At 38.5% G+C, this 27317-nt stretch overlaps 1 protein-coding gene and 1 pseudogene across 5 annotated transcripts in view; one reads left to right on the top strand and one right to left on the bottom strand.

Annotated features, from left to right (window-relative positions):
* The window catches only part of CFAP161 (cilia and flagella associated protein 161), a 68085-nt gene that overhangs the window by 9753 nt on the left and 31015 nt on the right, over positions 1–27317 (top strand). For 2 of the 5 annotated variants that reach the window (XM_033189212.1, XM_033189208.1), the window contains exons 2-5: positions 23805–23876; positions 24404–24731; positions 25623–25712; positions 26209–26441. In XM_033189212.1, the coding sequence (XP_033045103.1) occupies positions 24663–24731; positions 25623–25712; positions 26209–26441 (392 nt within the window). In that variant the 5' untranslated portion in view covers positions 23805–23876; positions 24404–24662. Of the gene's footprint in view, positions 1–18189; positions 18303–23804; positions 23877–24403; positions 24732–25622; positions 25713–26208; positions 26442–27317 lie in introns of all 5 variants that reach the window. The other 3 variants (XM_033189209.1, XM_033189210.1, XM_033189211.1) reach the window with 3 other exon arrangements.
* LOC117071091 lies at positions 7895–8776 on the bottom strand (annotated as a pseudogene).

Genomic DNA, 27317 nt, shown 5'->3' with positions numbered 1-27317 from the left:
CTCCATAAATTTGATGTTTGCTCTTGGTTCAATTTTAGCAGAATCCATGTAGCTCTGATACAGGATATTTGCAAACTGATGTCTTATCCTTCTTAATGCCTCAAACTAGATCCTGTTCATACATGCAATAAAAGTTAGTGTGAGTTTGTGTTGGTGCAAAATTTTTTTTAATCCATGTATAGTTTTTTCGTAAGATGTGTCTTCCATGAACTTTTTGATGACCTCTCATTTTTGTTTTATGTAATTGAATTCTGTCTTGCTTTTGTTTAAAAGAAGCCTCCCCTGCTTAAAAAGGGGGAAAAGTTTAAAAAAATTTCTGGTGATTTTGAAGGACAGCATCCTCCTATAACGTAAATATCAGTTTAAGGTCTCTATGTTTTTTGAGATCTAGAATAAATGACTTGAAGTTTCCCGCTCCCTCCACCCCCTTTATGCCACTTGGAAGTCTGAAACCCTCCCCAGGATATCTGTGAATTTCCAGGAGGTTGCTGTTCTCCTGGTCACCCTTGCCTCTGGGTGCTTCTGTAGAATGCATTACCACAGATGGGAAACTTAGTTTCTTTTCACTCTCTTAGGCAGAGACTAAGAGTGACTAAACACTACTCTGGGTCCACGCCGGCATTCCCAAACCCACCAGAGTGTTGACTAGAAAAGGGTTTCCTTGCCGGGCGCGGTGGCTCACGCCTGTAATCCCAGCACTTTGGGAGGCTGAGGCGGGCGGATCACAAGGTCAGGAGATCAAGACCACGGTGAAACCCCGTCTCTACTAAAAATACAAAAAAAAAATTAGCCAGGCGCAGTGGCGGGTGCCTGTAGTCCCAGCTACTCAGGAGGCTGAGGCAGGAGAATGGCATGAACCCAGGAGGTGGAGCTTGCAGTGAGCCAAGATCACGCCACTGCACTCCAGCCCAGGGGACAGAGCAAGACTCCGCCTCAAAAAAAAAAAAAAAAAGAAAAAAAAGAAAAGGGTTTCCTTTTAACAGGGCCCACCCTCCTCAGAAGCCAGTGGAGAATGTAAATAGTAGGAAATCTCTTCTGCTTTCAGGATTTCATAGTATAAGCAGGCATATTACCCAGGTGGTCAGCTTCAGTGGAAGGGGACTGGAGACTGACCGCCAGATGGTCAAGGGCACTAAAAAGGGGCTGCAAGGCCTTAGCCTCACGATCCTGTTTCTGGGGACGAATGTTGGGCTCTGGTGGCCATGCTGGGCTGCAGAGAAGCAAAGGTGCATTGTTGGTGTGATATTCTTTTCCCCAGGGATCTGATAGAAGCAGAAAGCAAAAGTAGATGGAGACAAAAAAGACCCTTTCTATGTAGAGACATCACTCTGTGTTCTTTGTAGAGAATAGGAATACATGCCTTTGATCAGACGAGCTATTAAAAAATGATTATGTAGTTCTGTTACAATGGATTATTTTCAATATCCTATCTACTTTTTCAAAGGACTGTTATTTAGTGCGAAAACATTGCTGAGTTCCTTTCAGAGAAATCCTCCCTGTACTGACCCTTTGGCAACACAACTTACACATGTAATTACTTGTTCAGAACAATCTTCTCCTTCTGACTCTCCACAAAGGCAGGGACCATGACTATTATCTCCAGCTGCATCCAGAAGGCTGAGCACAGGGCTTGACACACAGTGAATTTTGGTCGAAGGAGCAGTTGAAAGGATTTGCCCATTGCAGTGTCATTTTTCCAAGACCTGACAATATCACTTTTGATTCTTTTCTTATTTAGTTCCACTTCCTTATCCCCACTGCCACTGCTTAAATCAGCACACGGCATCACCTCTCCTGGGGCTATCTTTAACTAGGCTTCCTGTCCCCCTACCCTGGCCTGTCTGCTTCAAATCCAGGCAATGGCCTGTAGCCCCAGCAACCTTCTAAAAGCTCTATTCTCTGTCCCTTGTCAATTTCCTCTTCTGAAAGTTTCAGGGGCTCTCCACTACTTGCAGAAGAAAACCACCAACTCTTGCCTCAATGCTGAAGGTGCTTTCCCATCATCTCCTCTCTGCCTCTCGTCACCCTGTGTTCCCTCCTGGTCCTTGCTTTCTTGCTTCTGTGCTTGGCCTCATCCTCCTTCCTCTGCCTGGAAAGTGCTTACCTCTGTTCTTGCATCTGCATGTCCAAATCCTACTCATCATTTCTATTATTATGTCATTTAAGTTTCAAAAAGTCTCTGAGTCAGCATTCCTTAAACAGCAGTTTTAAAAGGTGATTCTTAAGAAAAGGATTTGATGTTGAAATTAGCCTAGGAAGTGTTGTATGGATTATTGCCCTTTTGTAGATTTATAGTGCAGACCATTAATTCACAGATCTGAGAAGGCCTGCAATCAAGAAGCCTATTTAACTCAGCATTTCTCAAATTTATTTGACCATAGAACCCTTTCCCCTTTCATACCTATTAACATATCGCAGATTATTTTGGAAATACTTTTCCAAGAGTTACTGGTAATATCTTGGTAATATCTTTAATCTGTTTTTAATGATTAAGATGCTGAGGCTCAGAGACAAAAGTACTTGCACAAGCCAAGTGAAGGGAGCTTCAATCTGTTTTTTTTTTTTTTTCTTTACTACACTGTGATGACTTACATTTGTCATCTAACAAGAACTTTTAAACTTTCCAGGCTATGGAAAGTAAGATAATAGCCTGTATTTCTGTTTCCTAATATCTGAATTTTGTCCCACTTCTCTTTTCTAAAAATGATTATTTCCAAGTTTTTCTTTCACTTTTCTTTCCTGCCAGATGTTTTACAAGTAATGAGAGGCTCCAATTAAATTTTCCCAAGAGCTTCATGAAATAATGAAAACAATACATAGAGCATGTTATATGTTTATGAACTTAAAAATAAAATTAAAATGTATAATTTGAGTTTACATATAGGTATAACAAAACTATATAAAAAGAAAAGCAAGCAGATAATGAACACAGGATTTCGGAGACGGTTACCTTGGATGGGGGGAGGGAGGCATGGGGAATGAAAGACTCTTATATTTAGATGTAAATTATTATCAGAATCTTAGCTTTTACTTTGGGGTTATAGGTTTACAGGTGCTTATTACATTATGTAAAATAACTGGCTAAATAACTAGAGGACCACTGCTGAGAGTGTGTCATAGTTAATCCAATTTAATGTACCTGAGACCCTAAAATGAATACGCAAGTCATAAAAAAAGAAAACAGTTGCAAATTAAGTTTTCTAGTATATAGCTAGTTTATGTCAAAATAATAATACTTATAAAGTGAGGGGAGTGGTGGCCTGATTTTAAGGGGATATTTATTGCTAAGTAATACTGAGTAAATTGCACAGCACCCAATAATGTATGAATGCATTTCTGTTTTAATTTTGGCTTTGAGAGTTTTTTAGGAATGTAAATTTAGGACTTTATATAATCACATATAAAATGAATATTTTATGATAAAAAAGAGTAAAAAGTAATAAAAAGATAATTTTAAAAATCCCTTGCATATTTGTTTATTATTTTATTATCACCTGGTTTTTAAATCCATCTTTGTTGTAAGTTGTGAGATGACTCTTCATGTTACTTTGTTTATCTTGTTAAGATTCATTTGGGGAGTCAAGGGACTCTGCTCATGCCCAAGGCTGTGCCTTCTAATAAGTAACACCAGAGACTGCACAGTGTCCAGGAAATAGACTTCAACAAACTAATGTAGCCAAGGTCACTGGAGTGTTTTCCAACACTAACAACCAACTATTGATTCTCCAGACACCAACTGGGTGTCCAACAATTAAATTCCATTCTGACATTAACTACCTGGAGTTAGTGTCAGATTTCACAGGCTAACAGGGGTTGGTTTTACAAGACTGCCCTCACTTCAGATGCCAAATGCAAGTCCTGGGCCACCCATACTTCTGGCTGTAAAATCAGTAGTTCCCATGACCCCCTCCTCAAGTTCAATAATCTGATAGAATGACTCATAGAGCTAGGAAAGCACTCTGTGTTTACTGATTTATTATGAAGGATGTTATAAAGGATGCAACTCAGGAACAGCCAAATGGAAGAGATGCATAGGGTAAGGAGTAAGGAAAGGGGTGCAGAGCTTCCATGACTTTTCTGGGTGCCACCTTCCCAGCACCTCCATGTGTTCACCAGTCCAGAAGTACATCAACATTTATTGTTCAAGAGTTCTCTCAGAGTTTAATCTCCAGCCCCTCACCTTTCTTCTTGGAGCTGGGTGAATGGAGCTAAATGTCTCCACTCTCGAATCACTTGGTCCTTCTGGTGGTCAGCCCCATCACGAGGCTATCTAAGGGCTCCACCCTAAGTCATCTTATTAGTATAAATTCAGTGTGATCAAAAGGAGCTTATTATGAATAACAAAAGACATTCTCATCATTCAGGAAATTCCAAGGGTTTTAGGAGCTCTGCGCTATGAACAAAGAACAAAACCCAAATATGTTTCTTACAATACCACAGTTGCCAAACAAATATACTAGCAAACAAGCAAACAAAAACAATGAGCCCTGGGGATGGAGAAACAATAGACAGAGTTGCTACAACATACAGGCATACCTCAGAGATAATGTGGGCTTGTTTCCAGACTACTGCACTAAAGCATATATTGGATTAAAGTGAGTCACACAAATTTTTGTTTTCTCAGTGCATATAAACATTTATGCTTACACTATACTGTGGTCTATTAAGTGTTCAATGGCTTTATGTCTAAAAAGTGTACATATCTTAATTTAAAAATAATTTACTGCTAAAAAGTGCTTAGAGCCATCTGGGCTTTCAGTGAGTTGTAATCTTTATGATGGTGGAGGATCTTGCCTTGCTGTTGATGGTTGCTGACTGATGAGGGTGGGGGTTGATTAGGATGGCTATGGCATTTCTTAAAATAATACAACAATGAAGTTTGCCACATCAATTGACTCTTCTTTCACATGTCAATCTAAACAAACAGAGAGAGGCTTTCTGAAAGAAAAGATGTATGTTTCGGGAGAGACCATTGCAATGGGAATATGCATGTCATAGTAAACTAAGTGCATATTCAGGGAGGCAGAGGAAGACAAGGGTTTTTATTTTTTTTGAGACAGAGTCTCGCTCTGTCACCCAGGCTGGAGTGCAATGGTGCGATCTCGGCTCACTGCAAGCTCCGTCTCCTGGGTTCATGTCAGTCTGCTGCCTCAGCCTCCCAAGTAGCTGGGACTACAGGCACCTGCCACCATGCCCAGCTAATTTTTTTGTATTTTTAGTAGAGATGGGGTTTCACCATGTTAGCCAGGATGGTCTCGATCTCCTGACCTCGTGATCCGCCTGCCTCAGCCTCCCAAAGTGCTGGGATTACAGGAGTGAGCCACTGCGCCCAGCTGACAAGGGCTTTTAAACTAAAAAAAAAAAATTAGGAGGATTGCATAATGGTTTTGAAAACAATTATCCTTGGTTACAAAGATCAATAACAAGGGTGATGATGCCCAGACCAAGGTGGGACAGGTAGTTCTTGGGAAGATGTTTTTGCAGAAGGATTTTGTGTATAAGTTTGTGATGACTTTTGTGCAAGGTTGTGGTTTGTGCCGTCTTTTTGTTATCAGGCATACAAGCTCGAGAATTCTTTCTTCATGGCCTTCTCTGGCCCTACTTGTCAGGGTCTTTTTTTTTTTTTTTTTTTAGCATTAGTGATTCCATTTTGATTCTGATAACTTTCACATTTCCCGTTTTTGATGAAGATCTTTTTTCCAAAAGCATCACTGATCAATCAACCTGTAGTTAGGTTTTGATGTCTCTTGATACTGGGATGAACCTGTTCCAGTGGCTGGTCTTGTGTCACACTGGGAGCAGTGGAGGGGGTAATTGGTGACTAGTAGTCAGTGTCAAAACACTTTTAGCTACATATGCGCAACAAAGAAGGTTGGAGGAAGTGGCTTTAAGTCAAGTCTACCAGAATCCATTATTAAGCTCAATTTTGCAATTACGTCAAAGTGCTGAGCCAGCATTATTTCATACTTCTGCAAACATTTAATAAATAACAGATCCAAAGTTTAAAAAGGGAAAATACAAAGTAAAATTAATAATTATATGACAAAATTCTAGTTTGCATAATGGTTTTCAGCTAGAACCTAGGCTTTTGTTTTTCATTTGTTTTGAGATGGGGCTCACACTGTCACTGCAGCTGGAATGCAGTGGAGTCATTGCTTCTCACTGCAACCTCAATCTCTCAAGCTCAAGTGATCCTCTTAAGGTCAGCCTCCCAAGTAGCTGGGACTACAGCAGGTACCACTGTGCCTAGCTAATTAAAACTTCTTTTTTTTTTTGACGGGGTTTCACTATGTTGCCCAGGTGGATTGTGAGCTCCTGGGCTCAAGCAATACTCCCACCTCAACCAGAATCTAGGCTTAAAGACAACTAATTGAATAAATCAAATGACTATAGGGAATTAAGTGAGACCTGTTGTAATTATGTGGCCTGTTTTCTTATATTGTAAACATGAGTCTGAACTTTTCCAGAGAAGATGTGTCTAGGTACAGCATGTAGTATTAGCAATAGTACAGACATTTTCTTATTAAATCAGTGGTTACTAAAGTATTTCTTAGGGTAGATTCTGTTAGGTTAACAGCTATTAACTGTGAAATTTTGGTTACACAATTTCACTTGCCAAGTGAAAAAGGTAACATTAAGGGAGGTCTCATTATATTATGGAGTCTTCTTTCTTTTTTAAAATTTTTATTTTATTAAAAAAAATTTTTTTTTGAGATGGATTCTTGCTCCATTGCCCAGGCTAGAGTGCAGTGTCACACTCTCAGCTCACTGCAGCCTCTGCCTCCTGGGTTCAAGCGATTCTCCTGCCTCAATCTCCCAAGTAACTGGGACTACAGGCACACACCGCCATGCCCAGCTAATTTTTTTGTGTTTTTGGTAGAGACGGGGTTTCACCATGTTGGCCAGACTGGTCTCAAACTCCTGACTTCAAGTGATTCGCCCGCCTCAGCCTCCCAAAGTGCTGGGATTACAGGTGTGAGCTACTGTGCCTGGCCCGGAGTCTTATTTCAACATCTTGGGAAAAGCTGTTTATGGTGTGAAAACACCAACTTTTTATCCTGGTTTGTAGTTGATGAGCATCTCTGGTCATAACATTGGGTGGCATGGTGAGTTTTTTGTGTGGTTAATACACTGAGCGTGAGACTTCTTTCTTAAAATTTGTCTAGTTTCAGCTTGTAGGGCTTTAGGAATGGAGCAACTTTTGTTTTTGGTTGGAGAGTTGTAACCAAATATTACAGAAAATTAGGAGAATTCAGGGTCTAGTCTAGTCTATAGGTAGATAATGAGAACTTGAAAATAATACACAAGGCTACATACAGATGGATTGTAGTGTTGTTTTTGGAAAAATTACTTTTTCTCTCTGCACTGATCACTTAGGAATCTCATATTTAAAAACCTTTTGGGGCTAGGAACTCATAAGAAGGCAAACTTTAGATTTTACATACAGTTTTAAGGTTCTTGGACCTGCTAGGAAGTGACAATTTTTACTCACTGTGAGACTGGGAACTCTGGAAGCCAGGTATTTTCTGCACATTCTTAAATGTGATATTTTAGTCAAAATCTTGGTAATATAACCAATGTTTCCAATTGTATCCTACTTATAAAGAGATTATACATATATATATATATATACACACACACACATATATATTCAATATTAAGATTTTATTTTCAAAGCTTTTTTGTTGTACAGAAAGTAAAAATGCTGTCACAATCTCGGTGTAATTGGTAGCCACAGATGGTTGACTCACCAATCACAGCTATCCATGCTACAGCAAGAGTCTTACACAAAAAGCTAACAACGCTTACAATTTTGTTGGGGTGAAGTCCCTAAACTCGGTGGTAGATTACCAAGAGGGACTAAATGGAGGAAGGCAGAATGTCACAGAACCTATTCTTTGGCTCTTTGGGTGGGTGGATGTCCTGGGGTTTGAATCACAGCTACTTTTTTTTTTTTTTTTTTAAACAGCTACCAAATCCATGAGTAGTCCAAACAATACTGAACAGTTCTGTTTCTGCAGGTGGTCTGGGGTCTTAACCATCTTCTTCATCATCTGTTTCTCTCTTCCTCTTTTCACATTTTCCACTTTCTTCCTCCTCTTCATCCTCATCCATCTTCATCTTCATCAAGTCCAAATTCTTCTTCCTCCTCACTGACTTCATCTTTGTCATCATCCCCTTCTACATCTTCGTCTTCATCTTCCTCTTCATCCAACTCCTCTTCTTCACCATCCTCATCCTCCTCGTCTTTCTCATCTTCTCCTTTTTTAGACACTGTAACTTTTCAAAGGTTCCAAGGTGCTGATATCTTTCAGTTTGTTTCCACTTAAGTTTAGATGTGTGAGATTTGGAAGTTTTTCTGCAAACATATTCAGACCTCCAAAGATTCTATTTTCACTGAGTACAAACTTTTTCAATTTAGGCAGCTTGGGGAGATTTGAAATTGAAATCAAGCCTACATTTATTAAACGGAGGAACTCTAAGTTCACAAATTCCGCTGTTAAGCTCTCAATTTTCCAGTCATTTGATTTGCAGTTGTCCAAGACATGTTCTCGAACCCTCTTTAAACACTCTTACCTCTCACTTGAAAAACGTCGAGCACACCAAGTAAACCCTGATGGACGAATTCCCACAAGTTCGCGACTTGTTAACCACAGCCACCTGAGGGCAGGAAACCTGGCTGCTCGCGGGACTGGAAACTGGGTGGGGGGGCCACGCGGGCCCGCCCTCAGCGGGAAAGCCACTCACCCGCGGGGCCGTCCTCCCGCAGCGCCATCTGGCCCAGCGCCGGTCCATGAGGGACTCCCGGCTGCGGGCAGTCGCGCTAAAGCCCGGGAGACCAAAGAGGCGCTTCCTCCAGGCCGGACCAGTGCACACGCAGCCGCGCCTCACGAGGGCCGCACCGGGCTGCACTAGTGAGGCCAGAGGCTGTAGGACCCGCGAGCGGAGCCTAGCTGAGGTCCGCCCCAAATCCCCAAGGAGAATGTATTTTTATTGAACTTATGTAAATAAAAATACTCATGAATAGTTTCTGAATTTTGGAAGAATCAGGTAGGGAGAAGAAGCCATTGCTTCTATTTTTGTATGCGTTACCAAATTGTTATAAACTATAGATAGCTTATGAAATAAAATTTCCTGAAATCTGGAAAACATTTAAGTAAAGAACCAATAAGGTTTTAAGTAAGAGTCGTAAGAACATTATTTTTATCAATTGCTTAGTTTCATGATTTTGTTTTGTTTTGCTTGATGTTAATTAGCAGTTTTACGAACCCACTGGTTTTTTAATTAGGGCTCTGGAAATTTTGATTGAGTCCATTGATCTTAAAGTTATCAGATATCTGTGTTCAAGAGCCCTTGTTAGAGCGTTTTCCATGAAAAGCAATTTTAGACTATAGCTGATTGCAATACTTTTAAAGAAGAATTCACAACAGTAATTATAGATGACAAAAACTTAGAATGGCCATGATTAAAATCTGATGAAAGCTCTCAGCTGACAAAGACATTTATTTATTTATACTACATGCAGTATTTTATGGTAACAACCAGAATCATGACTGACAGTATCACATCAGGACTTTTATAAATTTTTTGTAATCTTTTATAAATTTTATATAATTCTTAGAATACTCACTTTAATAAGATAGCCACACAAATACAGTTTTAGAAAACATTCAACATAGCAATAAAATTATGGCTTTTGATAAATTAACAGATTTTAATAACATTAAATAATTTTTGAAACTTTATATTAATAGCATACCCCTAATTGTAACTGAAAGAAGATCCAGCATCACTTACCATTTGGCAATGCCTCCCATACATTTTACCTAAGTCTAATCATTTAGTATCTCTGCAAGATGAGAGAGACATTTTTTGAGGCTCTCTGGAGGCCCACCCAGAAAATCCCAGCTAATTTTAGGTCAAAAAGAGATAATTTAGAATATTGATTCTGGGGGAAACTGCCAAAGATATTAAAAGGTTCAAAACAGTTGATCAAAAGAGAATCACAGGCCCCAGCCCCCATGGTGGTTCATGCTTGTAATCCCAATATTTTGGGAGGTCAATGCAGGAGGCCAGAAGTTCAACACCAGCCTGGGCAGCATAGCAAGATCCTGTCTTTACAAAAAATTTTAACAAATAAAAATAATTTTAAAAAACAGAATCACCAGTCACTATAAAATAAGTTATTCATTATTCAGAGCGATAAAAGGCTCAAAAGCAGCACAGCCATGGATATTAAAATCTTAACCTCTTTAAAGCCCAATTCTCCTAAATAATCAAAACTTAATAAAGACAATGGAGGTATTATCTTCATAAAATGTAAAATATATATATATATATATATATATTTTAAGGCCAATTACCAAAAAGGTAAAGAAAAATCTCCTGTAGTGTGATTGCTCCTCCTTAGGTGAAGCCCATTTAGATAACCTGGAACTCAAATTAATCAGACACATGAAGGGTATACCCCAGATTATGACTGTATGCTATATTATAGAGGAATGTAAACAAGAAAACTAGTACCTTGACCAGGAGAATCCTTGGCTCTTAGTAATAGCATGACAAGTTTCCTGGTTTCATGGAACAATTCAGACACATCAAGAAAAACCAAGAGTATGGAATCAAATTATATTGGAGGAAAATATTGCTTTTCTAGACCTCCAAAATAAAATGTCAGCATCAGGTCATAACAACAGAGTTAAAACTGAAAAAAATGTTACAGCAGTTGGCCAGTCCCAGTGGTTCCCACCTGTAATCCTGGAATTCTGGAACACTGAGGTCAGAGGATCACTTGAGGTCAGGAGTTCAAGACCAGCTCTGGCAACATAGTAAGACCTTGTCTCCACACACACACACAAGTTACAGTAGTTGACAAAAAGGTTGAAGGAGAGAGTTATCACCAGAGCCAAGCAAAATGATACACCTTTTCAAGGGAAGAAAGAGCAGAAGGCAATGATGTATGTCCTACAAATCATATGTGATGAGGTACAGCAAAAGTTGAACTTCTAACATATAAGTCTGAGAAGTTTCAAAAAGGAAAATTTTGCCTTAAGAAATGGAGTTACAGGCCGGGCGCGGTGGCTCAAGCCTGTAATCCCAGCACTTTGGGAGGCCGAGACGGCGGATCACAAGGTCAGGAGATCGAGACCATCCTGGCTAACACGGTGAAACCCCGTCTCTACTAAAAAAAAATACAAAAAACTAGCCGGGCGAGGTGGCGGTTGCCTGTAGTCCCAGCTACTCGGGAGGCTGAGGCAGGAGAATGGCATAAACCCGGGAGGCGGAGCTTGCAGTGAGCTGAGATCCGGCCACTGCACTCCAGCCTGGGCGACAGAGCGAGACTCCGTCTCAAAAAAAAAAAAAAAAAGAAATGAAGTTACCATTCTGAATAAAAAACACAGCATTTTCCAACCCAAAACTAGATAAACTAATTAGATATCTGGATGAAATAGAAACTGTAGTTTAGAAGATGGCTATTAAATAAATGGGTTTCAGAATTAAAAATCAAAACCTCTTGCAATTCTACTACGAGCAAATCAATACTTTAAGAAAATCTTGTTTTTACACATTTTAACATTTTGGATTAATGCATTTTTAAGGTCCAAATTCAATCTTTAGAAATACTTTTAAATAATTTCCTTCTAATTATAGCCAATTTGATCATACAAACAATTCCTTCTATAAATTATTTTTGATGAAACTTACTGCAACCTACTCAGACCACTGATGACATACTTGGGCTTTCTGCATTTTCCTATATTTCCTCTATCTTAAATAACGAATTACTTTACTTTAGGACAAAATTTACCATGCAAGATTCTTTCTTATTTAAAATTATTCTCTTTTCTTTTTCTTGTTTTTTTTTTACCAAAAATACATTTTCATGTTTATAACTTTTCTTTACATTTCTCTCTCCTACTTGCTGGTTCCATTTTATTTTATTTCTATTTCCTTCATAAATCCATATTTTAAAACAATCTTCAAATAACCTCTGAATTAGACAAAATTATTCTTTCTTTCTCAACAAAGAGCATATTTGCATACTGTTCTTATAATTTTTTTCATCAAAAACACATCTGACTTTTTTGGTATATTTTAAATACAAAGTTATATATATTAATGTGAATTTTTACTCTTAGCAACCTTAAATTTTTAGCAAGAACCTGGGAAGCAAGAAATCTTGATTTGTCTGTTACATATCAGTATTTTAGAGATCAAAACTATCTTATAAGTTTTAGAAATATGTTTCCCCATACCATATTTTTTAAACTGTTATTTTAAGTTCAGAGGTACATGTGCAGGATGTGCAGGTTTGTTACATAGGTAAACATGTGTCATGGGGGTTTGTTGTATAGACTGTTTCATCACCCAGGTATTAAGCCTAGTATCCATTAGTTATTTTTCCTGATCCTCTCCCTCCTCCCACCTTCCACCCTCTGAGAAGCCCCAGTGTGTGTTATTCCCCTCTATGTGTCCATGTGTTCTCATAGTTTAGCTCCCACTTGTGAGAACATGTGGTATTTGGTTTTCTGTTCCTGCATTAGTTTGCTAAGGATAATGGCCTCCAGCTCTACCCATGTGCCTGCAGAGGACATGATCTCATTCTTTTTATGGCTGCATAGTATTCCATTGTGTGTATTTACCAACTTTTCTTTATCCAGTCTATCACTGATGGGCACTTAAGTTGATTCCATGTCTTTGCTATTGTGAATAGTGCTGTAATGAACATACGTGTGCATGTGTCTTTATAATAGAATGATTTATATTCCTTTGAGTGTACCCAGCAATGGGATTTCTGGGTCAAATGATATTTCTCTCTTTAGGTCTTTGAGGAATGGCCACACTGCCTTCTACAATGGTTGAACTAATTTACACTCCCACCAACAGTATAAAAGCATTCCTTTTTCTCTACAACCTCACCAGCATCTGCTATTTTTTGACTTTTTAGTAATAACCATTCTGACTGGTATGAGATAGTATCTCATTGTGGTGTTGATTTGCATTTCTCTAATGATCAGTGATGTTGATTTTTTTCTTTTCTTTCTTTCTTTCTTTCTTTTCTTTCTTTCTTTCTTTCTTTTTAGATGGAATTTCACTCTTGTTGCCCAGGCTGGGATGCAGTGGTGTGATCTCGGCTCACTGCAACCTCTGCCTGCCAGGTTCAAGCGATTCACCTGCCTTAGCCTCCCTTGTAGCTGGGATTACAGGTACACACCACCATACCCAGCTATTTTTTGTATTTTTAATAGAGACAGAGTTTCACTACATTGACCAGGCTGGTCTCGAACTCCTTACCTCAAGGGATCTGCCTGCCTCACCATCCCAAAGTGCTGGGATTACAGGTATGAGCCACCAAGCCTGGACGATGATGATTTTTTTTATATGATTGTTGGCCTGATGTATATCTTCTTTTGATAAGTGTCTGCTCATGTCTTTTGCCCACTTTTTAATGGGGCTGTTTGTTTTTTCTTGTAAGTTCTCGATTAAGTTCCTTATAGATGCTGGATATTAGACCTTTCTTGGATACATAGTTTGCAGTTTTTTTCCCATTCCATAGGTTGTCTGTTTACTCTATTGATAGTTTCTTTTGCTGTGCAGAGCTTTTTAGTTTAATTAGATCCCATTTGTCAATTTTTACTTTTGTTGCAATTGCTTTTGGCATCTTTGTCATGAAATCTTTGCCCATGCCAATGTCCTGAATGATATTACCTCATTTTTCTTCTAGGGTTTTTATAGTTTTGGGTTTTACATTTACGTCTTTAATCCATCTTAATTTTTGTATGTGATGTGAGGAAGGGGTCCAGTTTCAATTTTCCACATATGGCTAGCCAGTTAATTATCCCAGCATCATTTATTAAATGGGCATCCCCCATTGCTTGTTTTTGTCAGGTTTGTTGAAGATCAGATAGTTGTAGGTGTGTGGTCTTATTTCTGTGTTCTCTATTCTGTTCCATTGGTCCATGTGTCTGTTTTTGTACGAGTATCATGCCGTTTTGGTCACTGTAGCCTTGTAGTATAGTTTGAAGTTGGATAGTGTGGTGCTTCCAGCTTTGTTCTTTTTACCTAGGATTGCCTTGGTTATTTGGGCTCTTTTTTGGTTTCATATGAATTTTAAAATAGTTTTTTCTAGTTCTATGAAGAATGTCAATGGTAGTTTAGTGGGAATAACATTGAATCTATAAGCTACTTTAGGCAGTATGGCCATTTTGATGACATCGATTCTTCCTACCCATGAGCATAGAATGTTTTTCCATTTGTTGTGTCATCTCTGATTTTTTGAGCAGTAGTTTGTAGTTCTCCTTGTAGAGATCCTTCACTTCCCTTGTTAGCTGTATTCCTAAGTATTTTATTCTTTTTGTGGCAATTGTGAACGGGATTGTCTTCCTGATTCGGCTCTCAGATTGACTGTTGTTGGTATATAGGGTTGCTAGCAATTTTTGCACATTGATTTTGTGTCCTGAGACTTTGTTGAAGTTGATTATAAGCTTAAGAGGGTTTCGGGCTGAGACGATGGGGTTTTCTAGATGTAGGATCATGTCATCTACAAACAGGGATAGTTTGACTTTCTTTTTTCCTATTTGAATGTCTTTTATTTCTTTCTCTTGCCTGATTGCCCTGGCCAGAACTTCCAATACTATGTTGAATAGCAGTGGTGAAAGAGGACGTCTTTGTCTTTTGCCAGTTTTCAAAGGGAATGCTTCCAGTATTCCCCATTCAGTGTGATATTGGCTGTGGGTTTGTCATATATGGCTCTTACTATTTTGGGGTATGTTCCTTCAATATCAGGGATATTGAATTTTATTGAAAGCTTTTTCTGCATCTATTGAGATAATCATGTGGTTTTTGTTGTTAGTTCTGTTTATGTGATGAATCACACTTATTGATTTACATATGTTGAACCAACCTTACATCCTGGGGATGAAGCCTACTTTATCATGGTAGATAAGACTTTTGATGTGCTGCTGGATTCAGTTTGTCAGTATTTTGTTGAGGATTTTTGCACTGATGTTCACCGAGGATACTGGCATGAAGTTTTCTTTTTTTGTTTTATTTCTGCCAGGTTTTGGTATCAGGATGATGCTGGTCTCATAGAATAAGTTAGAGATGAGTCCCTCCTTTTTAATTTTTTGGAATAGTTTCAGTATAGTGCCAGCTCTTCTTTGTACCTCTGGTAGAAGTTAGCTGTGAATCCATCTGCTCCTGGGCTTTTTTTGGTTCAAAGGCTCATTACTGCCTCAATTTCAGAACTCATTATTGGTCTATTCAGAGATTCAATTTCTTCCCGGTTGAGTCTTGGGAGGGTGTATGTGTCCAGGAATTTATCCATTTCTTCCAGATTTTCTAGTTTATGTGCATAGAGGTGTTTATAATATTCTCTGATGGTTGTTTGTATTTCTGTGGGGTCAGTGGTAATATTCCCCTTATCATTTCTGATTGTGCATAACATAATTTTTAATGTATATTAATAGACCCATATACTTTAGTCTTTCTATAAAACTTAAGAAGCCAAGAACAAGCTTATATTTATGTTCGGCAATGTGTTTCAGTTAAATTTTTTTTTTGTTTGGAAATGACCCAGGCATAGATACCAGAGTATCCATTATTTAATTTAACGTAACATAACTTTAAGATTTCCAATTACAGAAAAAGTTTATTTAAAAGAAAAGTAAAAAAGAAGAAAACCATAAAAAGTTCATTTATAAGCATTTATTTGATTTACATTTACTTGATTTTTTTAAAAGTTTACCTAGACTACTTGTGAGAACTGAAAAGTAGACAAAGCCCACCACCATTTCAAGTTATTTCCCTATTAATCATTTTAATAGCCTGTGTTAGGTATTTCAGTAAAAACCTTAAAGTTAAATATGTGGATATTTTGCTGGTAAATATTCAGCAAAATGTATCAGAAGATACATCTGCTTTCATTAAACGGACAATATTAAAGTCTTATTTGTCAAAAAATTACACAAACATAATTCTGTTTTAGGCTGGATTTATAGTTTTGTAACCATTGTGTCAAACCCAGATTCCTTAAAATATCTAGCAGAGACAATATAAAACTGACCAGTAAACTTAAGCAAAAATGCATACTGACAATTTTGAAGACATTTTTACTTTTATTTTATCAGTAACTTAAACATCAGTTTATTTACTAAAGATTTACTTTAGTCATGTGAACTAAAAGGTGTCTGGGTTAATGGCTATAAACATATTATATTTTATATGAGTACTCATTTATTCTTAGAGGATTTCTGGCCAACGACATCAGATTTTACTATGTAAGTACAGAATACAACATGATAAATGTACATATCCATAACACATCTAAACATATACACACTCAAATAAAAATCTTATAGCTTTTATTTTAGTATTTTAGTCATGAGATAGTATCACAACTCACTGTTTTGTTGTTTGTTTTCTTGTTTTGTTTTTTTATTAATTAATTAATTATTTTTGAAATAGAGTCTCGCTCTGTTGCCCAGGCTGGAGTGCAGTGGCACAATCTCAGCTCACGGCAACCTCCGTCTCCTGGGTTCAAGTGATTCTCCTGCCTCAGCCTCTGGAGTAACTGGGATTACAGACGCGCACCACCACGCCCAGCTAAGTTTTGTATTTTTGGTAGAGCTGGGGTTTCCCCATGTTGGCAAGCTGGTCTCAAACTCCTGACCTCAGGTGATCCACCCAGCTTGGCCTCCCAAAGTGCTGGGATTACAGGTGTGAGCCACTGTGCTTGGCCAACTCACTGGTGTATAAAAGAAAGTTAGATCCAAATTATATTTCTAACAAAATTGAGATTTGTTCACATTGCTAAACTTTATTTGCCCTGATAGGTAATCGAATGAAGGCTGAAGATCGAAATTTTGGGTAAAACAGTTTCCATGTCAGTTTGACTTTGAAAAACTTCTTTCATCTTATTTTTTTTAGTTTCAAGTGAGTTCAAGGTTAAAATTTCGGTATTTACATTTTATCTAGGATTGGCTGAGTTGTATAAGAAAAATAAAATCTCCAGGTAGCCTTGAACAAGTAACAAATCTATTTGCTGATCTGGTTTACTTCATTAACAAACGTGGACAGGGAAGAATTTAAGCAGTTTACTTTTCTCTTTTTCTCAGCTTTTTCCTTTTGGCCTCGGTGTAGCCAAAAAGTAAAATTTTTATGCTGGACAGATATACCTTATGTTATTGCTCTGAGCTCAAGATTTTGACCTGTTTGATCTGAGAGCCTAGTTTTTAGAAATCTTTATCTATTTTTTTACTTTAGATTATTAATTTGTCAGTTAAGTATTTTATCATTGTACACAATTGTTAGGCAAACCTATTTTATGTTTCTAAAATATATCAGGGTTGTTGGTTACCATGGAACTTATTGAAATTTGCAAAACCATTAATTTGAAAGTTCTTAAAGACTTTTAAAAATCTTTGCTTGAATGCCATAAGTGGTTTTATCTTAACACCAGTGGAAAAGTCAACAAATTCAAAGTAGGTAGAAAAAAATAGAGAGAGAACATGTAAGACTCTCCATTTTAACTCTATAGTTGCAAGTTTTTTGAATAAAGACCGTTTGAACTCTGAATTTTCCTTGATGGAATTCGCCTATCAGTTTGAAAATGTACACAAGAACAGGCTATAATATGTAGCTGGCTGGAGTTCCAGAAAACCTGGCATGCCTTAATGTTTGTGAATCCTATTCTGTTTCTTATTAATCTCTCAAGAGTGAGGAAAATCCAAAAACTGTGTCAGAGAACATCAGGAATTTAGACCAGTGTTTTAGATGATGGTGATTGCCCTGTGGCTTTTAATTAGTTGTCCTACACCCACCATCCAGAGTGTTTATTTTTACTTCAGAAGATTTTCAGAAACAAGTAAGGGGGAAAGTCAAACAAAAGCCAAAAAAAAAAAAAAAATCCAGATAAGAATGTTCACAAACATTTTAACCTAGGTGTGCAGATCACACAAAATATTAAACTGGGTATGCAAGCTAGACCAAAAGCAAATTCACCAGAAGATATGCCTTAGAGACAGAATGTAAATCCTGTGGAAACCAAGAGTACTCAATCTGGAAAAAAACATTTGTCTTTATACCAGAAAGGACATATCAGAAAAGACAAAAAGTCTTTTTTCATCCCAATAATGATGTATGTGGTTTTTATTATTATTATTATTAAGGTGGCCTTATCTAAACCAGATCCCAAATAATATTTAAAAAGCCTCTACCATAGGAAGAGAGACTCAACCTGAGAGAAAACTCACCAGGGAAGAAAAGGTGAGCAATGGAAGCAGAGAACTCAAAGGACTGAAGTGAGTACGACACACTGATTGCAAGAATCACTGATTCTTCCCAAGCGTGATCTTTTTCAGATCCCGCTTTTGACACCATATATATCACCCTAAATAACAAATAGAAAGAGGCTCTCTAAAAGAAAAGACACTTACTTGGGGATAGAGCATTGCAATGGGACTATGCATGCCATAGTAAACTATGTGTGTATTCAGGGAAGTAAAGAAAGATAAAGGTTTTTAAAGGAAAAGATTAGAACTACGTAGTTGTTTTAAAATAATTTTCCTTGGTTACAAAGATCAATAACAAGGTGACACCAATCCAAGGTTGTAGAGGCACTTGTTGGGTAGATGACCTTGTAGAAGTGTTTCTTGTATAAGGTGGTAATGACTTCTGTGTAAGGCTGTGGTTTTTGTAGAATCTTTTTGTTATCAAGCATAGGAGTGTGAGAACCTTCTGTTTATGGCCTTTCCCAGCTCTATTTATAAGAATTCTCTTACCATTAGTGACTCTGTTTTAATTCTGACAATTTTCATACATGAAAAATTTCTCTGTAGCATGTGATGATGTTTGATAGCATTTCACCCGCAGTAGAACTTCTTCTGAAATTGGAGTCAATCCTCTCAAATCCTGCTGCTGCCTTGTCAAATAAGTTTATGTAATAGTCTAAATCCTTTGTTGCCATTTCAGCAATGTTCATAGTATCTTCACCAGTAGTAGATTCCACCTCCAGAAACCACTTTACTTGTTCATCCATAAGCAGCAACTCCTTCTCAAGACTGCAGCAACTCTGTCACATCTTCAGGCTCCATTTTTAATTCTAGTTTTCTTATTATGTACGTGACATCTGCAATTATCTCCTCCATTAAAATATTGAACCCCTCAAAGTCATCCATAAGGATTGAAATCAATTTCTTCCAGACTGTCATTAATGTTGATATTTTTACCTCCTCCCATGAATCACAAATGTTCTTAATGGCATCTAGAATGGCAAATCCTTTCCAGAAAGTTTTCAATTTACTTCACCCAGATTTGTCAGAGAAATCACTATCTTTGGCAGCTATGGCCTTAAAAATGTATTTCTTGGCTGGGTATGATGGCTTACACCTATAATCCCAGCACTTTGGCAGAAGAATGGCTTGAACCTGGGAGGCAGAGGTTGCAGTGAGCCAAGATCATACCACTGCACTCCAGCCTGGACAACAGAGTGGGACTCTGTCTCAAAAATAAATAAATAAATAACTAATTCTTAAATAATAATACTTGAAAGTTGAAATTACTTCTTGATCCATGAGCTGAAGAATGGATATTATGTTAGCAATCATGAAAACAATATTAATCTCCTTGTACCTCTCCATCAGAGCTCTTGGGTGACTAGGTGCATTGTCAATAAACAGTAATATTTGAAATAAACCTTTTTTTTTTTTTTTAAGCAGTAGGTCTCAACAGTGGACTTAAAATAGTCAGTGAACAAAGCTGCAAACAGATGTGCTGTCATACAGGCTTTCTTGTTCCAGTCATGGAGCACAGGAAAAGCAGATTTAGCATAATTCTTAAGGGACCTAGTGTATTATTCTGTTTTCATGCTGCTGATAAGACATACCTGAGACTGGATGATTTATAAAGAAAAAGAGGTTAATGGACTCACAGTTCCACATGGCTGCTGGGGGGGCCTCACAATCATGGTGGAAGGTGAAAGGCACATCTCACATGGTGGCAGACAAAAGAGAAAAGAGTTAAATTAAAGGGGAAACCTCTTAAAAAAACCATCAGATCTTGTGAGACTTATTCACTACCACGAGAACAGTATGGGGAAAACCGCCCCCATGATTCAAATATCTGCCACTGGGTCCCTCCCACAACATGTGGGAATTATGGGAGCTACAATTTGAGATGAGATTTGGGTGGGGATACAGCAAAACCATATCACCTAGGATTTTCAGAATAGTAAATGAGCATGGGCTGCATTAGCCACTAACAAGATAATCATTCTGTTCTCTGAAGCTTTGAAGGCAGGCATTAACTTTTTTCTCTATGAGAGTCCTAGATGACATCTTCTAATGTAAGGCTTTTTTTGCCTACATTGAAAATCTGTTTTTAGTGCAGCCACCTTCATCAATGATCTTAGCCAAATCCTCTGGATAGCTTGCTTCAGCTTTTACATCAGCACTTGCTGCTTCACTTTGCAGTTTTATGTTATGAAGATGGCTTTTTCCTTAAATCTTCTTTCCTTGAACCAACATTGGCTAGCTTCAAACTTTTCTTCTGTAGCTTCTTCACTTCTCTCAGTCTTTACAGACTTGAAAAGCATTAGAGCCTTGTTCTGGATTAGGCTTTGGCTCAAGGGAGTGTGGTGGCTGGTCTGATCTTTTATCTAGACCACTAAAACTTTTTTATATCAGCAATAGGCTGTTTTACTTTCTTATCATTTGTGTGTCCACCACAGTAGCACTTTTAATTTCCTTCAAGAACTTCTCCTTTGCATTCACAACTTAGCTAACTGCTTTATGCAAGAAGCCCAGCTTTCAGCCTATCTTGGCTTTTGACATATTTTCCTTACTCAGTTTAATCATATCAAGCTTTTAATTTAAGAGACAGACATGGTTCACGCCTGTAATCCCAGCACTTTGAGAGGCTGAGGCAGGTGGATCATGAGGTCAGGAGAGCGAGACCATCCTGGCTAACAGGGTGAAACCCCGTCTCTACTAAAAATACAAAAAATTGTATTTTTACAATTGTGGTGGCCTGTGCCTGTAGTCCCAGCTATTTGGGAGGCTGAGGCAGGAGAATCGCTTGAACCTGGGAGGCAGAGGTTGCAGTGAGCCAAGATCGTGCCACTGCACTCCAGCCTGGATGACAGAGTGAGACTCCATCTCAAAAAGAAAAAAAAAAAAAAAGGAGACAGACATTTGGCTCTTCCTTTCACTTGAACACTTAGTGGCCATTTTAGGGTTATTAATTGTCCTAATTTATATATTGTTGTGTCTCAGGGACTGGGAAGGCCTGAGGAGAGGGAGAGAGATGGAGACATGGCTGGTAGGTGGAGCAGTCAGCACACATAACATTTATGAGATTTGCTATCTTATATGGCCACGGTTCATGGTACCCCAAACAACTACAATGGCAACATCAAAGATCACCGATCCCAGATCACCATTATAGATATAATAATAAAATGTTTGAAAGATCTTGAGCATTACCAGAATGTGACACAGAGACATGAAGCGAGCACATGCTGTTGGAAAAATGGCTCCAACAGACTTGCTTGATACGGCTTGCCAAAAATCTTCAATTTGTAAAAAAAAAAAAATCAGTATCTGCAAAGTGCAGTAAAGTTAATTGCAATCAAATGATGTATGCCTGTATCTAAAATGTCTAGTTTTCAACAAAAAAAATCATGAGACCTGCAAAGAAACAGAAAAATGTGACCCATATAAACTGCCTTTGACAGAGCCCAGATGTTGGACTTAGCAGACAAAGACTTCAAAGCAGCCATTATAAATATGTTTTAAAAAACTAAGGAATTAATTTTTAATTCCTTAAAAAATGATTAATTAATTAAAGGAAGATATGATGATAGTGTTTCATTATGAAGCATAAAATATCAATAGAGAGAAATTACAAAATATAACCAAGTGTAAATTCTGTAGTTGAAAAGTACCATAACCAAAATAAAAAATTCACTAGAGGAATACAGCAGTAAGTTTGAGCTGGCAAAAACAAAAATTTGCAAACTTGAAGATAAATCAATAGAAATTATGCCATCTGAAGAACAGAGAGAAAAAAATGAAGAAAAACAAATAGCATCTCTGAGGAATGTAGAGTATCAGTAAGTGCATTAGTATACACGTGATGGGAGTTTCATAAAGACATCAGAGAGACAAAGGATCAGAAAAAATATTCCAAATAATAAGGCCTGAAAATTCCCCAAATTTGATGAAAAGAGCATTAATTTACATATTCAGGCAGCTCAAGCAGGATAAAAGAAAAGAGATCAATATCCAAATATATCTAGTTAAAATGTTAAAAGACAAAGACAAAAAAAAATATTGAAAGCAGAAGAGTGTGTGTAAGGGAAGCAAAATAAGATTAATAGCTGATTTCTCATCAGAAATAATGGAGGTCATGGTTGGACATGGTGCCTCATGCCTGTAAACCCAGCACTTTGGAAGGCTGAGGAGGGCCGATCGCTTGAGGTCAGGAGTTCAAGACCAGCCTGGCCAACCTGGTAAAACTCCATCTCTACTAAAAATACAAAAATTACCTGAGCATGGTGTCACATGCCTGTAGTCCCAGCTACTCGGGAGGCTGAGGCATGAGAATCACTTGAACTCGGGAGGCAGAGGTTGCAGTGAGCTGAGATCGTGCCACTGCACTCCAGCCTGGTTGATAGAGTGAGACTCTGTCTTGGAAGAAAAAGAAATAATGGATTCCAGAGGTAGTAGGATGGCATATTTAAAATATTGAAAGACAGAAAGAAACACTGTCAACCAAGAATCATGTATCTAGAAAAAGCATCTTACAAAAATTAAGGTAAGCAAAAACTAAGAGAATGTATTGCTAGCAGACCTGATTTATAAGAAATATCAAAGGAAGTTATTCAGGTTGAAAACAACACCAAGCAGTAATTTGTATTCACAGAAAAATACCAAAGAGCACCAATAAAGATATTTCTTCTCCCAAGTGATTTAAAGCAATTGTATAAAACACTATGTATTAATTGTATTGTTGGGTCTATTATGTATAGAAATGTAATATACTTGTCAAAAATAGCATTAAGGAAGTAGGTGGGAGCAAAGCTGTATCACTGTAAGGACTTACTGAATGACCCAATCATTAGAACCTTGTTAAAAATGTAGAGACTAGAGCTGCCTTGTTTTATTCTTGATTTTATGGGGAATATGAAAATATTTAAAAGGAAAAACAAACAAACATGACTGTGGAGTCAGAAAGTTTGGATTGAGTCCTTTCTTCGAGCAACTTTTAGCAGTTTGAATTTAGACAGCTAGCTTCTTTGAGTCTATTTCTGAATTTATCAAATACAGTTAGTGGTATACTATCTGATTTAACTGCTTTGTCCTATGTGTCCTTCAGAAGTATCCTCGAATGTGGTGATGTATTGACAGAGCTGGTGGATTCACCAGTATGGGGAATGCACCTATTTTTATTCTACACTTCAGCCTGCCAGTTCAAATCCTTCCCAGTTCAGCTCCAAAACAGCCCCTCTCCCACCACTCAAAGGCCATCCAATTCCCATTCTCACAGTTTCTCAAGGCAGAAAGGATCCTTCAACTCCATGGCCCTTCATCAGTATATATATATTTATTGGAGATAGGGTCTCACTATGTTGCCCCGGCTGGTCTAGAACTCCTGGGCTCAAGTGATTCTCCTGCCTCGGCTTCCCAAAGTGCTATATTATAGGCTTGAACCACCACGCCAGCCCATCAGCACATCTTTAATTGCACTTTTCACAGTCTTCCTGAAGTAATTAGTTTTCATGAATTATCCTTTTTTTTTTTTAGACTGGGTTTGCTGAAGGGAGCGAAGGCTCCTGTCTTCCATTTCAGTCATGTCTTACTGGACACTAAATACAGGTAAATTACTGAATGCATTCAATCAGCATCAAGCCTCCGGTAGTCCCACGGTAACTGGTATCCCTCCCCTCCCCATAAAATAATATTTCGTTTTAATAATGATGGCTACAGCAGAGTCTGGTTTTCTTAAGAGTTCATGCAAATCACAGGCTCGTGCTTTCACTTTGAGACCCAGGGAGGGAGGGAGAATGCTGTCAAGTCCGCAAAAATATGGACAACCTCAGAAACCTATCAACAGAAATATACGAATGTGGTATATTTCTTACTTTTAAGGCCCTGAAATTTTTAATTCTCCCTCCTTTCTATGCGATTTTGGTTTCCAAAAGTCTATATTGAACAGGTATTGTTTCATTAGGTCGAAATTGCTGCTGCTGCTGCTGCTGCTGATTACAAACAATAGGCTGCAAGCAAGCTGTGTTTCCATTTAAAAGCTCTTCTTTGCTGCCTCGACAAGCAAGGAGTACTCGATAGCACTTTTCGGTAGATTCTAATAAAAAGAAAGAAAGTTTTAAATTTCTCTCTCGAAGCACTTTGTCAGCCAGGCTTTTCCCTCTGCCCTGCAGTTAAGGAAATCTAAGAGGTGGAAGTGGGGCGGGCTGGAGGGCCACAGACAGCAGCTGACCCAGACGTCCCCTCTCCCGCCCCGGGGCGAGGCTGCGCGCTGTCACTTATTGGCCAGTAGGGTCCCGGACCTTGACCAATCGCCTCGGGCCGGGTCGTCATGGCGACGGGCCACGCTAACACCTGGTGGCGGAGGGAGGCCCACTTGCTGAACAGCAAGGCGCGATGGCGCAGTACTTGTATGGTCCGGGAGTCCGGATAGGCAACTGGAACGAGGACGTCTACCTGGAGGAGGTACGCAGGGTGTGGCCGGGCGCGGACCCGCAGCTCAGGAACTCCCAGACCCTCCTCTAAGTTCAGTCCCCTACTTTGAGCGCCTCAAGCCTCCTCTCTCACCCAGCATACAGTGAATACCTCTAAAATCCTCGCCCCTCCGCCCCTCCCCCTCACCCAATCTCTAAACTCCCTAGGAATCTCACCTGCCCAACAAATCCAGGTCTCACTGACCTCTACTCCGATCACCCTGACTTTTCTTTCTGCGGGTCCCTTGGCCTCCCAAAGTCGGGCACCTTGACTCTTAAGCCCCTGGCCTGTGTCTCCCGCTTAGCCTAGAGTCCCACTAAGTCCCCCGTATTCCTTAGAGTCTGACAGCCTCAGGCTGTGGGCCAGGTGAGAACACAGGCTCTAGGTAGAAATAATATCCCTCCCCACTCCAACCCTGCCACACTTGCCCTCTTAAATGACCCTGAGTGTTCCTTTTACTGACATTGTACTCACTGCCTTATATTCCCCCAAGGTGGTCTTAACAAGGCTCTGAGCCATTCGTGTATGGGTCAGGTTGGGGAGGGGTGGACTTTCTAGTGTCAGTCATCATACAGTTAAGGGAAACTTCTGCAGGGGAGACATAGCCTCCAAATGTCACTCAAGATGGTATCTGGCTGGAGTAATTACTGGTGATGTTTCTTTTTCTTTGTTTTGCCTTTCTCATTTTTCTAAACATTCTATAATGTAGTAAAAATATTAAAGTAATGCTAAAAATGTTCCATCATTCCCATTATGCTCACATTACTTTTTTTTGTACTCAAATTTTGAGTTTTCAACTTGGAAGAGCTTCTGACCTCGAAGTTGTTAATACTAACATCTGTATTATTCAGGGCTACTGTTGTTGATTTTCTCTTTAACTAGGAGCTTATGAAAGACTTCTTAGAGAAGAGAGACAAGGGGAAACTTCTCATACAGAGACGTAGAAGACTAAAACAGAATCTTTTGAGACCGGTAACTTTAAATTCAAACATTGTTTTCAAATTCTGTGTGAGTATATGTAAAGAAAAAAATTTCATAACTGAGTTACCATTTGGAAAATAACAGTTTTTAAAAACAAATTTTACAATGTTTAAATTCTTCTAAGATCTTAGAAACATAAAGGAAGTCTGCCCTAAATCATGTTTACCTACATTTTACAAATGAGAAATAAATGAGTTAACATATACATAAGTAAAATGCCCTTTAGTTAGTAATCGACAACTTTTTCAATGTTGAATTTCTAGAATAATGAGGAAATCCATGTGATTTTCACCAGCTTCATTTGGCTTCATTTGGGATTACCGGGAGCTTTGCCTTGGCAAAGGCAAAGGGAAAGGAAGAAGGAACTAAGGGTTCAAGTGAAATCCTGAATGAAATGGGTACTAGTCTGAGAAGGAAGAAAATTGCCTTGGCCGTGACTGTTGAGGAATTGCATGGTTTATGTAATAAGCTACTATTAAAATTGTAGATGCAACTTTCCATGACTGAAGATGGTTATATTCATTACGGTGACAAGGTGATGCTTGTGAATCCTGATGATCCTGACACAGAAGCTGATGTGTTTCTGGGTGGGGACCTGAGCCTGTGTATGACTCCAGATGAAATTCAGTCCCATCTGAGAGATGAATTAGAGGTACCCTGTGGCCTGAGCGCAGTTCAAGCCAAGACCCCAATTGGCAGAAACACTTTTATCATTTTGAGGTAAAGAGACTTTAATTTGCAGTTCATTTTCATCATAAATATGTTTCACTTGCAGCTTAAAGATTCCTGGGTATTGGAGCCGCTGAGTGGAGGGAAAGGTTTTGTGAACATTCTCCGTGATTTTCATCTTGCTTTGCTTACCTTGAGAGTTATTGTCAAGGGAACTTTACAATCCCTTTTTATCTTAGACAGCAGGATAATTGTGTTCAATTCAAAATGCTTAAATAATGAGTATTGGATCCAGGGAATTAAATTCATATTCTGCCTGGAAGCAAAGTGGCTTTTCCCTATAACGTTTTGGAACTCTTTTAGCTCATCTGAGTGTTTTCATTGTTCTTGTTATGGCTATGTTATTTTTTACAATAAAAATGTATAGTTTAATACAAGGCGGCACTAGATGGGATTTGCTCTTTTAAAGTTAACTGTCCATTAAAAATGCACTTGAAGAGATTTTGAAAATGAACAATTAAATCCTTAGGGAAGAAATAGATATATGATCACAATGAAAAACTATTACTAATTCATATAACAGCAATGTAAGCATTGCAAGAATATATAGACCCGGACCAGGTGCAGTGGCTCCTGCCTATAATCCCAACACTTTGGGAAGTCAAGGTGGGCAGATCACTTGAGGTCAAGAGTTCGAGACCAGCCTGGCCAACATGTCGAAACCCCATCTCTACAAAAAATACAAAAATGAGCTGGGCATGGTGGCAGGCTCCTGTAATTCCAGCTACTTGTGTCAGTGAAGCATGAGAATCACTTGAACCTGGGAGGTAGAGGTTGCAGTGAGCCAAGATTGCACCACCAAACACCAGCCTGGGGGAAAAAAAGAATGTATAGACAGTTCTTCAAGTTCTAATTTAGATTTCTTTT

This window comes from Trachypithecus francoisi, unplaced genomic scaffold, assembly GCF_009764315.1.
Source record: "Trachypithecus francoisi isolate TF-2019V2 unplaced genomic scaffold, Tfra_2.0 Lachesis_group3, whole genome shotgun sequence".
NCBI classification, from domain to species: Eukaryota; Metazoa; Chordata; class Mammalia; order Primates; family Cercopithecidae; genus Trachypithecus; species Trachypithecus francoisi.
The sequence above is the reverse complement of the archived record's forward strand: the minus strand, read 5'-3'. Positions and strand labels throughout refer to the sequence as shown.